At 39.0% G+C, this 15,249-nt stretch overlaps 1 protein-coding gene across 1 annotated transcript; it reads right to left on the reverse strand.

The window, feature by feature from the left end:
- Positions 1–3,750: 3,750 nt before the first annotated feature.
- LOC106080646 (facilitated trehalose transporter Tret1) lies at positions 3,751–13,332 on the reverse strand. Its single transcript, XM_059361459.1, is given in 6 exon segments — positions 3,751–4,455; positions 4,458–4,667; positions 4,738–4,989; positions 12,298–12,711; positions 12,772–13,035; positions 13,094–13,332. Coding segments are annotated over 6 exon segments (2,001 nt in total). The 5' UTR covers positions 13,251–13,332; the 3' UTR covers position 3,751.
- Positions 13,333–15,249: the final 1,917 nt, after the last annotated feature.

Raw genomic sequence — 15,249 nt, forward strand, 5'->3', positions numbered from 1 at the left:
GTGATAAGTTTGCCCCTGTTCGGTTCCTGGACACATTTTTACTCTACTCCCAAATTCATTTTTTTGAGTCCTATATTACCCTATTGTCAAAAATTTCCTGTTTAGGGGGTATTTCAGGGGGAGAAACTTGGCCCTTAAAGTAAATATAAGCTTCTTGCTCTACTTTCAAATACATTTTATTCACATAAAATTGGCATGATCGGTAACTAAGCTCTGTTTAAGGGTGGGGTGTCTCTGAATCGAAATTGAGTATGAAATTCCCGAAAATCAGTCAATTTTCACCCCAAATAGGTTGTATATAATAATGAGGTATTTTGGGGTGGGGCGGCTCCTCAACCACATAGCTCTTCAATAGGCTATCAAATTCTTATTTTTCTCCCAAACCTTTCGAAATTGAGTATCAAATTCCCGAAAATCAGTCAATTTTCACCCCAAATAGGTTGTATATAATAATGAGGTATTTTGGGGTGGGGAGGCTCCTCAACTACATAGCTCTTCAATTGGCTATCAAATTCGTATTTTTCTCCCAAACACCTTTCGTTTGAGCTCTAAATTGTCGTGATTGGTGTATATATCCATTTGGCGGGTTTTGGTCGGCCCCGAGGCACCAAGCCAAACTTGAGTGCAGTTCGATTCAAGTTTAAGCTCAATGATAAGTGGTCTCCTTTTTATAGCCGAGTCCGAACGGCACGCCGCAGTGCGACACCTCTTTGGAGAGAAGTTTAACATGGCCTAGTACCTCAAAATTTTGCCAGCATTAAGAGGGGAAAACCACCGTTGAAAATTTTTTTCTGATGGTCCCGCCAGGATTCGAACCCAGGCGTTCAGCGTCATAGGCGGACATGCCAACCTCTGCGCTACGGTGGCCTACTTCTCCGAGATCTGGTGTTTTTAAAAATAAGGGTAGTGAGAAGTGCTGTTTAGGGGGGCGGATTTCACCTCAGACTCTAATATGGATATCAAATGCGTGTTGCACTCCCAAATCCCATTAATTTGGGCCCCATATTGCCATGATCGGTAATTATATAGACTGTTTGGAGGTTGTTTTGGGGCTGGGGCGGCCACTGGCACCTTGCCCCGAAAATAGATATCAAATTCATTCTTTACTCCCAAATATCGTTGATTGGAGCTCCATGTTGCCATAGTCGGATATCAGATATTAAATTCGTTTTCTATTTTCAATTAACTATCATTTGAGTCCCATATTGTCATAATGGGTTAATTAACCTATTTGACTTATTTTTGGCAACAAAAGCACCCCCTAGAATTGAATGTAAATTTTAATATCATATTCGCAATCCATCAGAAATACCTTTAATTTGAGTCCCATATAGCCATGGTCGGCTATTTGGGGGTATTAGGAGGTGGGGCGACCCACCTGAAGGGCTATATAGGATTATATCTTGATATAGCCCCCATATAGATCGATCCGCCGATTTAGGGTCTTTGGCCCATAAAAGCCACATTTATTATCCGATTTTGCCAAAATTTAAGACAGTGAGTTGTGTTAGACCCTTCGACATCCTTCATTAATTTGGCTCCGATCGGTCCAGATTTGGATATAGCTGCCGTATAGACCGGTCCTACGATTTAGGGTCTTGGGCCCATAAAAGGCACATTTATTATCCGATTTTGCCAAAATTTGGGACAGTGAGTTGTGTTAGGCCCTTCGATATCCATCCATGATTTGGCCCAAATCGGTCCAGATTTGGATATACCTGTCATATAGACCTATCCTCCGATTTAAGGTCGTAACCGCATAAAAGCCACATTTATTATTCGATTTTGCTGAAGTTCGGGATAGTGAGTTGTCTTAGTCCCTTCGATATTCTTCTTCAATTTGGTCCTGATCGGTTCAGATTTGGACATAGCTGCCATATAGACTGATTTCTCGATTTAAGGTTTTGGGCCCATAAAAGGCGCATTTATTGTCCGATATCGCCAAAATTGGGGACAGTGAGTTAAGTTAAGCCCCTTGATATACTTTTGCAATATGACCCAAATCGGTTCTGATTTGGATATAACTGTGCCAAGTATGGTTCGAATCGGTCCATAACCTGATATAGCTGCCATATAAACCGATCTTGGTTCTTGACTTCTTGTGCCTCTAGAGGGCACAATTCTTATCCAATTTTAATGAATTTTAGCACGAAATATTTTGTTATAATATGCAACAACTGTGCCAAGTATGGTTCGAATCGGTCTATAAGCTGATATAGCTGCCATATAAACCGATCTGGGTCTTGACTTCTTGAGCCTCTAGAGGGCGCAATTTTTATCCGATTTGAATGAATTTTAGCACGAAGTATTTTGTTATGATATCCAACAACTGTGCCAAGTATGGTCCAAATCGGTCGATATCCTGATATAGCTGCCATATAAACCGATCTTGGGTCTTGACTTCTTGAGCCTCTAGAGGGCGCAATTCAAATCCGATTGGAATGAAATTTTGCACGACGTGTTTTGTTATGATATTCAACAACTGTGCCAAGTATGGTTCAATTCGGTTCATAACCTGATATAGCTGTCATATAAGCCGATCTTGGGTCTTGACTTCTTGAGCCTCTACAGGTCGCAATACATATCCGATTTGAATGAATTTTGGCACGACGTGTTTTGTTATGATATCCAAGAACTATGCCAAGTATGGTTCAAATCGGTTCATAACCTGATATAGTTGTCATATAAACCGATCTTGGGTCTTGACTTCTTGAGCCTCTACAGGGCGCAATTCTTATCCAATTGGAATGAAATTTTGGCACGAAGTATTTTGTTATGATATCCAACAACTGTGCCATGTGCGGTTCAAATCGGTTCATAACCTGATATAGCTGTCATATAAACAGATCTGGGGACTTGACTTCTTGAGCTTCTAGAGGTCGCAATTCCTATCCGATTTGGCTGAAATTTTGCATGACGTATTTTATTCTTACCTTTACCAACTGTGCCTAATAAGGTTCAAATCGGTTCATAGCCTGATTTAGCTGCTATATAATCCGATCTGGGATCTTGACTTCTTGAGCCTTTAGAGGTCTTAATTATTATCCGATTTGCCTGAAATTATGTACGACGGATACTCTCATGACCATCATTATACATGTTTATTATGGTCTGAATCGGTCTATAGCCCGATACAGCTCCCATATAAATCGATCTCTCTATTTTACTTCTTGATAAGATTCGGCTCGGCCGAACTTTGCACGCTTTTACTTGTTTTCAGTCGCATTTGGCGTAGAACTTTCTTTCATGGTCTTCTTCTGATCGTTGCATCTTCAAAGTAAACTTTGGTCTCGGAGAACTGGCACTGTTCTCGAGTTCTTCTCTGTTGGTGTACAGTTTAACGCCATACTTCTTCTTCTTGCTGCCGGTGTTCGGTGTATTTTTGATCTCTTTCCAAGGATCGATTTAATATCTCCTACTGCTGCGTTTGTTGGTATCTCCAGTTTGATTGGGTCCCAACTTAGAGCCGTTATTTGTTTATCGACAGGTCGTTTAGTTATCCACCATCCCGGTAATTGGGAAGATTTGAAGTTCCATCAGCAACCAAAAATTTTTAAGGCAATAAAATTATTTTAAAATTTTCTGGCTTTTACTCGAAATCAATACCAAAATATTTTTTGTTCAAAAAAAATTTTTTCTTTGAATTTTTAATATTCTTTACACTATTATTTATGAAATCTAGACACTAATAATCTACGAGTATTCTTTTATAATCTTATCAAACATGATGTATGCATATCATCAAGCCCGATTAGTTTTTTTTAGCATGCAGTATATCCTGGATTTCCAGCAAACTAAGGCCTCTTGTCTCAAATACCATAAGCTTGACAAAAACGAAGGCCATTGTACAGATTAGACCAAAACCCCAAAAGACATAATTGATGCCGCAACCAACAAGGATGGGGTAAAGATAAATTGAGGCGAAACTGCTGATGAACAACATGGAAGTTACAATTGAGACAGCTGATGATTTGACATTGGGTGCAAATATTTCACCCACTATAGCCATGGGCAAAGCTCCAAAACCAATGCAGTAGGCAAAGCTGTCCAGGACCAGAGCTGCTATGGGGAGCCACAAAATCAAGGATATATCTGCTGTATACATTTTCATGTAGAAAAAGATTCCCAGACTAGTTAGACATAAAGTCATAATACCAGCCGAGATAAGCAACAAAAGTTTGCGGCCGAAATAATATGCTGTAAAGGAAGCCAATGCCGATGAGGACACCTGTACTAAGCCCACTATAATGGTGGCAATAGCTGGATCCAAATCTGTACCAGTATGAGCAAATATCGTTTGAGCATTGAAGAGGACCACATTAATGCCGCATGTCTGCTGGAACACTATGAGACCGCAGGTTATTAATAAGGCTTTGCGATTGCCATTGCTGCCAAATAAGTCCCTAAATGATCCCTTGTTGGCTTGGGCCTCATCCACTGCGGCTTGTATGAGGGAATTTCATTTTGTACACCTTCGGCACTCTGACCACGCAGAAATTGTAAAGATTGTTGGGCATCTTCTTGACGATTTATGCCCACTAAATAATAAGGACTTTCAGGCATGAAAATGAAACACACTGCAAAGACTATGGGTATGGCTAGGCAACACCACTGTAGCGTTTGATAGGAGACATAGGGCCCTATGATGTAAACATAAAGAATGCCAACTGAAAATAAAAGAAAGGCAGAGAGTTAAAGTGATATTCGTTATTGTGAATTAAGATAATTTTTACTTACTTTGAATAAATAAATTTAAAAAAGATCCTGTGGTACCTCTCACACTGTCCGATGAGATTTCTCCCACATAAATTGGTGCAGCAGCCAAAACAAATCCACTTGCGAATCCCTGTATTCCACGACCCATAATTAACATCCACACCTTGGAAGCGACCATAGTAAGAACAATGCCCACAATTTGAATAATTGAACTGGAGTGAAGCACCCATTTACGACCAACTCTCTTCGACAAGGGTCCAGCAATAAAGGGAGCTGGAAAGAAAGATGATGAGAAAGGAAAATGAAAAGGAAACTTAACGTGCTGAATTTTTTACTAGCTTTAAAGATATGATATACTAAAATTAAAAAAAAATATACTTTGCAAAAAAATTACTTGTTATTAAGGAATATTTTTATTAAATGGTAGTATAAAGATACTTTATTATATACTTTGGAAAAAAAAAATAACTTGTTATTAAGGAATATTTCCCTTAAATGGTAGTACAACGATCCTTAATTCCGCATATTTTTACTAAAGACAAACGTTTTTTTATTTAAGTTGTTATTTGATATTAATGTATATTTACTTCAAATGGTTGTACGACAGATACTTAACTTTGCATGTTGTTATCAAACAAAGAAAAAATTTACTTTGCTAAAAAATATTTTACTTGATATTATGGCGTACAATTTATGTCGTTATTAAAGTCTTATATATTTCCTTTAGTAAGATGTAGTATTACATGTTATTAAGAAAAATTTACTTCAACTTACTTGTTGTACAATAAATGTTTAACTTTGCGTCTTATTAATCAATAAAAAAATCTTTAAATAAATCCCAAATTCCAACATTTGAATGACAAATTTACTTAGATATTAAGGAGAATTTAACTTAAATGGCTATACAATACATTATTAATTATTTTTAATGACGTTTATCCTTACACTGTTTAAGAACATTTTACTTTGCCAAACGATTATTTACTTGCTTCAAATGGCAGAACAATAGGGTTAGGTTAGGATGACAAGAAGGTAGGAAAAGAAGGACATAAAGCTAGCCAGTAATCGGCTTGGTGTGCACTCTAAATACAATAGACAATAAAATTTTGCGTCTTATTATAAACAAGTAAAAAGGCCTTAAGTTCGGCCGGGCCTAACTTTGGATACCCACCACCTCGGGTATATATGTAAACCATCTTTCGTCATAATCCGTTGAAAAATACATAGTGTATGCAGCAGCTTCATCATAATATAGTCCAATTTGGACCAAATTCGACATGGATATTGAGAGGTCCAATAAGTACAAGTCATGGTTCAATTTTGTAAAACAAAATATTGGTCTTTTTGGTAGCCACATCCAAATATAGATCGATCTGAACCATATACCACATGGATTTCGAAAAGCCTTACATAAGTCACTGTATCAAATTTCAGCGAAATCGGATTATAAATGTGCCTTTTATGGGGCCAAGACTTTAAATCAAGAGAACGGTCTATATGGCAGCTTTAACCAACCTTGAACCGAATTTGAAACGATCTGGGGCAACTTGAAGAGGGATATCGAAGGGGCTTACACAACTTACTGTCCCAATTTTCGACGAAATCGGGCAATAAATGTGACTTTGATGGGCCCCAAACCTAAAATCGAGAGATCGATCTATATGACAGCTTTATCCAAATCTAGACTGATCTGGGCCAAATTGCAGAAAGTTGTCGAAGAGCCTAACGCAACTCACTGTCCCAAATTTGTGCCAAATAGTACAATAAATGCGCCTTTTATGGGCCCAAAACCTTAAATCGGAGGATCGGTCTATATGGCAGCTATATCCAAATCTGAACCGATCAGGGCCAAATTGAAGAAGGATGTCGACTGGCCTAACACAACTCACTGTCCATAATTTCATCAAAATCTGATAATAAATGTAGCTTTAATGGGCCTTAGACCCTAAATCAGCGGATCGGTCTATATGGGGGCTGTATCAAGATATAGTCCGATATAGTCCATCTTCGAACTTAACCTGCTTGTGGACAAAAAAAAATCTGTGCAAAGTTTCAGCGCATTGTCTCTATTTTTAAAGACTGTAGCATGACTTCAACAGACGGACGGACATGGCTAGATCGTCTTAGATTTTTACTCTGATCAAGAATATATATACTTTATAGGGTCGGTAATGGATATTTCAATGTGTTGCAAACGGAATGACAAAATGAATATACTCCATCCTTCGGTGGTGGGTATAGAAACAAATTTTTCAATAAAAGCCCAGTTCCAACCTTTTAAGGAAAAATTTAATTTGCTTAAAAATTGTTGTACTTGTTTTAAGGAATATTTTCCTTAAATGCCAGTACAATAGATTCGTAATTTTAAATCTTATTAAAAAAGATGAAAATATTTAAATGAAGTAAAACTTCAAACTTATAAATTTACATTGTCAAAAAAAATTTACTTGTACAAATTTGAAAGTACAATAGATCTTAATTTGCGTCTCATTATTTAAAACAAATTTTCGTTAGAATAATGTTACTTTACTATATAAGGTTTTATAAGGTATTGAGTAATATTTACCTTAAATGGCTTACTCCGCTGTGGCCCGGCACCCAAACGATACGGATCGTGCCATCCTCAGAGAAGGCGTTAATCTCCTTTTTACCCTCAAGACTGTACGAGACCCAACCATCCTGGTGGTAAGGGATGTTTAGACTAGACGTCCACGCGTTAAAACCACACCACTTACCGCATTTCGTGATCGGCCGGAAATCCGCCTGCAGGAACGTATTAAGGTTATGCACCCGAAAACAGATCTCTGTCCCTGGGTTCTCAATGTAGACCCCCAAGCCCACTCAGTCCTCTAGTTTTGTGTAGCATGATCTTCCAGATGCCAATACCGTCCGTCAATCCAAGACTGTGCCGCTGGCAGCAGTGTCTCGCACTCGACCTCAAGTGTCGTCTCAGGTATCCGATCGGAAACCTCTTCATCCTCGGTTTCCAATCGTTACCTCGATTATACTACGATGGCATTACCTGCTCCTATCCTCTATCGATTCACCCATCGCCTTAAGTCTTAAGTCGCAGTGGCTGCTTCACACTTAATCCTTTTGTCTATGAGTCGGATATCAAGAACAGTCTCCATTGCCCTAGTGGCTGTGGTCCTCATCGTTCTGCCTATGCCAAGGCAACATGTTCTCTGAACCTGTTGTATTATCCTTACATTGCACTTTTCCTCCATCGCTGTCCACCAAGCTACTAAGGCGTAAGTAAGTATTGGTCAAATCACGCTCCTTCAGAGCCAGTGGAGTATCCTCGGCTTAAGGCCCCGTTGAGAGCCCACACTCGGAGAAAAGTTGATACCAAACGAGCTCATTTCAGTATCATACGGTATTGATAGTAAAGCAACACCGTGTGGTACAAAAACAATACCGGATGGTATGGATGAAACATAAAATGATTAGTACTGTTTGGTACTAGCCTTATTACCGACCTGGTATTGGTTTTAGGACCGTTAATGGTTCTATTACTGTTATTGATTATTTCAAATAATAAACCAAAAAAAAAAACATTGAAAATAATTTTAATCTAATTTTATTATGATTATTTGTGTTAATAATTACAAATAGGAATGTTACACCGTGACCTACCTCAATTCCTTGTGTTCAGCAATGTATTTCATGTGCATTGATTCTGGGAAGTGGGTTTCATATGAATGCATCAACACAACATCGTTTTCCACACAAGATACTATCATGTTTTCAATGTCCTTAAAATTTAGATTTTTTAGATTTCCTAAGTATTTGACCTTGTTAGATATCAAAGTCGTTCTATTGAGGAATCGTGGTGCGCCTAATTGGTCCAACTTTGTCCTTCTCGAGAACAGGCAGGTTTCAGTCTTCTCTTCTCCAGTCGTATGGCTTCTGCAAGACACTTTCGGCCCTTCTGCATAGCTTGTTCGAATCTTTACCCCTTAGAAGTATTATAACGTCCCCTAGGTAATTTATGGTGGTCATCTATAGGTGTGGCGATAAAATGTCCCCCTGTGTTCCACCTGTTCCTTAGCATAAGGTTTATCCAGTCTCCAAGGGCCCGGCCCACCCGGTACTGGTCTAAGGATTGGATCAGTGTGTCGGTCTGCACATTGTTAAACAGCCCCTCGATGTCGATGCATACCGCCAGTGTGTACGTTTTGGCATCGAAGGATTCTTCTATTTTATGTACAACCTCGTTCAGGGCAGTCTGCACAGACCTTCCCTTGACATAGGCACGCCGGTTGTATTTGAGCAGTTCGCTGGATGTCCTACTCTTTATCATGGTATCCACAATACGTTCCATGGTTTTGAGTAGAAAGGACGCAAGGCTTTGGTGTCGCACTTGTCTTGTCCGGTGTGGGTATAAAAACCACCCTTGCTTCCTCTTTCTGTAGTAACGCCGGAAATATTCCATCAGGTTTGGGTGATATATAATGGATCGTATTGGTCAAGTTCTTTGCCTGGCATTTCTTTATAGGCAAAAAGAGAATAATGGATAAGAATTGCTATGTTATTGGAGCTGTATCAGGTCATTGACCGATTCGAGCCATATGTGGTTTGGAATAGTAGAAGTCATTGTGGAGGCCACCGAAGCGTAGAGGTAAGCATGTCCGCCTATGACCCTGAACGCATGGGTTCGAATCCTGGCGAAACCATCAGAAAAATTGTGAGCTGTGGTTTTCCCCTCCTAATGCTGGCAACATTCGTGTGGTATTATGCCATGTAAAACTTCTCTCCTCGAAAGAGATGTCGCACTGCGGCACGCCGTTCGGACTCGGCTATAAAAAGAGGCCTTTCATCATTGAGCTTAAACTTGAATCGGATTGCACTCATTGATATATGAGAAGATTGCCCCCGTTCCTTAGTGGAATGTTCATAGACGTCATCCGATAAGAACTGCATCATATAGGGGCTCAAGAAATAAAATCAGGAGATCGGTTTATATGGGAGCTATATCAGTTTATTAACCGTAACAGACCATACTAAGCGGTATGTTGAAAATCAAAGATGAAGTAGTTGCGCATAAATTCAGACAAATCAGTTAAAAACTGCCCCCATCTAGGGACTCAAGAAGTTTAATTGGGAGATCGGTTAATATCGAAATAATATCAGGTTTTGGACAGATTCGGACCATATTTAGCACATCTGTTGAATGTCAAATCAGATAAGAATTCTCGCTCTCTAAAGGCTCAAGAAGTATAATCGGGAGATTGGTTTATATGAGAGCTCTTTCTACGCTTGGACCGATTTGGCTTATTTACAATCTTAACTGACCTACATCGATAATAAATGTTTGTGCAAAAAATCAATCGGCTAGCTTTACTTCTTCGAAAGTTAGCGTGCTTTCAACAGACGGACTGGCGGACATTGCTAGATCGACTCAGATTGCCGATATCGCCAAGAATATATATACTTTTTGGGTTCGCAGACAACTATTTCGAGATCTTACAAGCGGAATGAGGAAATTAGTATACCCCCATACTTTGGTGGAGGGTATAAAAATTGGATTTTTCTAAAAAGAGATGAGGTTCCATCGCTGATCGATATTCGAAGTGGAAGTTGAGTACATTAATCATTGCCACTTAAAGTTGGAGACAGCAGCCACTTCTTTTAGAGTCAAGCTTCTTTTTATACTCTCCACCATAGGATGGGGGTATACTAATTTCGTCATTTTGTTTGTAACACCTCGAAATATGCGTCTGAGACCCCATAAAGTACATGTATTCTTGATCGTCATGTCATTTTAAGTCGATCTAGCCATGTCAGTCCGTCTGTCCGTCTGTCCGCCCGTCTGTCTGTCTAACTAACTTTCGAAGGAATAAAGCTATCGACTTGAAATTTTGCTCAAATACTTTTTATTAGTGTAGGTCGGTTGGGATTATAAATTGGCCATATCAGTCCATGTTTTGATATAGCTGCCATATGAACCGATCTTGGGTCTTGACTTGACATGAGCCTATAGAGGGCGCAATTCTTGTTCGATTTGACAGAAATTTTGCACGTGAAACTTTGGTATCATTTCCAACAAGTGATAAGCATGATTTAAATTGGTCAATGTTTTGATATAGCTGCCATATAAACCGATCTTGGGTCTTGACTTCTTCAGCCTCTAGAGGGCGCAATTCTCGTCCGACTTGACTTGATTTTGCACGTGGTGTTTCGGTATCTCTTCCAACAACTGTGCTAAGTATGGCGCAAGTCGGTACATAACCTGATATAGCTGCCGTATAAACTGATCTGGGATGTTGACATCTTCAGCTTTTAGAGGGCGCATTTCTTATCCGATTGGAATGAAATTTTGCACGTGGTGTTTCGGAATCTCTTCCAACAACTGTGATAAGTATGGCGCAAGTCGGCACATAACCTGATATAGCTGCCATATAAACCGATCTGGGATGTTGACATCTTCAGCTTATAGAGGGCACAATTCTTATTCGATTTGGCTGTAATTTTGCACGTGGTGTTTCGGTATCACTTCCAACAACTGTGCTAAGTATGATTCAAATCGGTTCATAATCTGGTATAGCTGCCATGTAAACCGATCTTGCATCTTGACTTCTTGAGCCGCTAGGGGGCGCAATTCTCATCCAATTTGGCTGAAATTTTGCATGAAGTGTTTTGTCATGACTTCCAATAACTGTACTAAGTATGGTGCAAATCGGTAAATAACCTGATATAGCTGCCGTATAAACCGATCTGGGATCTTGACTTTCTGAGCCTCTAGAGTGCGTAATTCTTAACCGTTCTGGCAGAAGTTTTGTACAACGGCTTCTCTCATGACTTTCAACATTCGTGTTTAATATGGTCTGAATCGATTTATAGCTTGATACAGCTCCCATATAAACCGATATCCCGATTTCGCTTTTTGAGCCCCTACAAGGAGCAATTCTTATCCGAATGAACTGAAATATTACACAATGACTTCTACAATGTTCAGCATTCAATTCATTTATGGTCCGAATTGGGCTATAACCTGATATAGCTCCAATAGCATAACAGTTCATTTTCAACATTCTTTGTTAGCCCTAAAAAGAGAAACCGCGCAAAGAACTCGACAAATGCGACCATGGTGGAGGGTATATAAGATTCGGCCCGGCCGAACTTAGCACGCTCTTACTTGTTATTGTTCGGAATATTCTTCGATGAAGGGAGAGAGTAATCAGCAAGTTTTTGTTGCCAATTAATTTCCTGTCAGTTAATAAAAAAGTACAAGTAGCTGTAGAAAATATAATTTAATTTTTTATTTTTTACAAGGTTATGCAATTCTTGTTCGGCTTGATTATTTAATAAAAATAACAAAAAATAATAAATAACAAATTAAAATAATAATACTGTAAAAAACTAAAAAAAATGTTTAATATATGCCTCTTGTCACCTTCTCTTAGATTTTTTTGGCATGCAATTTATCTTGAATTTGCAGCAAACTAAGGCCTCTTGTCTCAAAGACAAAAAATATCACAAAAACAAAGGCCAAGGCACAGAATAGACCAAAACTCCAAAAAACATAATAAATGCCAAAACCAACAAGGATCGGGTATAGATAAATCAAAATAAAACTACTGATAAACATCAACGATGTTACAATGGTGGCCGCTGAGTATCTAACATTAGGTGCAAATATTTCACCCATTATAGCCATGGGCAGAGCTCCAAAACCAATGCAAAAGGCAAAGCTGTCCAAGACAAGAACTGCTATGGGAAGCCACAAAATCGAGGATATATCTCCGGTATCCATTTTCACAAAGAAAAAAACTCCCAGACTAGTTAGGCATAGAGTCATAACACCAGCCGAGATGAGCAATAAGAGTTTGCGTCCAAAATAATAGGCTATGTAGGAAGCCACACCGGATGAGAACACCTGTACCAAGCCCACAATGATGGCGGCAATGGGTGGATCCAAATCTGTAGCAGTGTTGGCAAATATCGATTGGGCATTGAAGAGGACCACATCGATGCCGCAAAACTGCTGGAACACTAAAAGACCGGAGGTTATAAATAAAGCTTGGCGATTGCCATTGCTGCCAAATCAGTCCCTAAATGATCCCTTGTTGGCTTGGGCCTCATCCACAGCCATTTGTATGAGGGCCATTTCACTTTGTACTCCCTCGGCACTTTGACCACGCAGGAATTGCAATGATTTTTGGGCATCTTCTTGACGTTTTTTACCCATTAAATAATAAGGAGTCTCTGGCATAAAAACGAAGCAAACATCAAAGACTATGGGTATGGCAAGGCAAGACCATTGCAGTATTTGATAGGAGACATAAGGACCTATGATGTAAACATAAAGGATGCCACCTGAAGATGGAAAAAGAGAGAGAGAGTGGTATCTTTGTCTTTCTTCCATACAACTTACTTTGCATAAATAAATTTATAAAAGATCCTGTGGTACCTCTTACACTATCCGAAGAAATTTCTCCCACATACATTGGTGTAGCGGCCATAACAAATCCACTTGCAAAACCCTGTATTCCACGAGCCATAATTAACATCCACACCTTGGAGGCAATCATAAGAAGTATAAAAGCCGTAATAAAAATAAGTGAACTGGCAAGAAGCACCCATTTGCTTCCAAACTTTTCCAACAATGGGCCCGCAACAAAGGAAGCTTGAAAGAAAGAAAGACTTGTGAACTATGAAGAGATATAGTCATAAATATGGAAATAACAGATCATAAAAGAGGAGATAATAACAGAAAACAAATACAAGCGTGCTAAGTTCGGCCGGGAACCCACCACCATGGATTCTTCTAACAATTAATACAAAACAAGTAAAAGCGTGCTAAGTTCGGCCGGGCCGAATCTTATATACCCTCCACCATGGATCGCATTTGTCGAGTTTTTGTCCCGGCATCTCTTCTTAGGCAAAAAAGGATATAAGAGAAGATTTGCTCTGTATTTAGAGCGATAAGAAGATATGGTCCGGTTTGGACCACAATTAAATTATATGTGGAGACCTGTGTAAAATGTCAGTCAATTCGAATAAGAATTGCCCCTTTGGGGGCTCAACAAGTAAAATAGAGAGATCGACTTATATGGAAGCTGTATCGGGCTAAAGACCCATTCGGACCATAATAAACACGTATAATGATGGTCATGAGAGTATCCGTCGTACATAATTTCAGGCAAATCGGATAATAATTGCGACCTCTAGAGGCTCAAGAAGTCAAGTCCCCAGATCTGTTTATATGACAGCTATATCAGGTTATGATCCGATTTGAACCATACTTAGCACAATTGTTGGATATCATAACAAAATACTACGTGCAAAAATTCATTCAAATCGGATAAGAATTGCGCCCTCTAGAGGTTCAAGAAGTCAAGACCCAAGATCGGTTTATATGACAGCTACATCAGGTTTTGAACCGATTTGAATCATACTTGGCACAGTTGTTGGATATCATAACAAAATACTTCAAATTGGATAAGAATTGCGCCCTCTAGAGGCTCAAGAAGTTAAGAGCCAAGATCGGTTTATATGACAGTTATATCAGGTTATGAACAAATTTGAACCATAATTGACACAGTTGTTGGATATCATAACAAAACACGTCGTGCAAAATTTCATTCCAATCGGATAAGAATTGTGCCCTCTAGAGGCTCAAGGAGTCAAGACCCAAGATCGGTTTATATGGCAGTTATATCAGGTTATGAACCGATTTGAACCATAATTGACACAGTTGTTGGATATCATAACAAAGCACGTCGTGAAAAATTTCATTCCAATCGGATAAGAATTGCGCCCTCTAGAGGCTCAAGAAGTCAAGACCCAAGATCGGTTTATATGGCAGCTATATCAAAACATGAACCGATATGGCCCATTTGCAATATCAACCGACCTACACTAATAAGAAATATTTGTGCAAAATTTCAAGCTGCTAGCTTTACTCCTTCGGAAGTTAGCGTGCTTTCGACAGATAGACGGACGGACGGACAGACGGACGGACATGGCTAGATCGACATAAAATTTCGCGACGATCAAGAATATATATTCTTTATGGCGTCTCAGACGAATATTTCGAGTAGTTACAAACAGATTGACGAAATTAGTATACCCCCCATCCTATGGTGGAGGGTATAAAAACGTCATGCACAATTTCAGCCAAATCTGATAAGAATTGGGCCCTCTAGTGGCTCAAGTAGTCAAGATCCCAGATCGGCTTATTTGGCAGCTATATCAGGTTATGTACCGATTTTACCCATACTATATCGATTTAAAATGTCATGACGATCAAAAATATATATATTGGATTGCCCAAAAAGTAATTGCGGATTTTTTAAAAGAAAGTATATGCATTTTTAATAAAACTTAGAATGAACTTTAATCAAATATACTTTTTTTACACTTTTTTTCTAAAGCACGCTAAAAGTAACAGCTGATAACTGACAGAAGAAAGAATGCAATTACAGAGTCACAAGCTGTGAAAAAATGTGAAAAATCCGCAATTACTTTTTGGGCAACCCAATAGTTTATGGGGTCTTAGACGAATATTTTGAGGTATTAAATGTTTTA

Source organism: Stomoxys calcitrans, chromosome 2 (assembly GCF_963082655.1).
Source record: "Stomoxys calcitrans chromosome 2, idStoCalc2.1, whole genome shotgun sequence".
NCBI lineage: Eukaryota > Metazoa > Arthropoda > Insecta > Diptera > Muscidae > Stomoxys > Stomoxys calcitrans.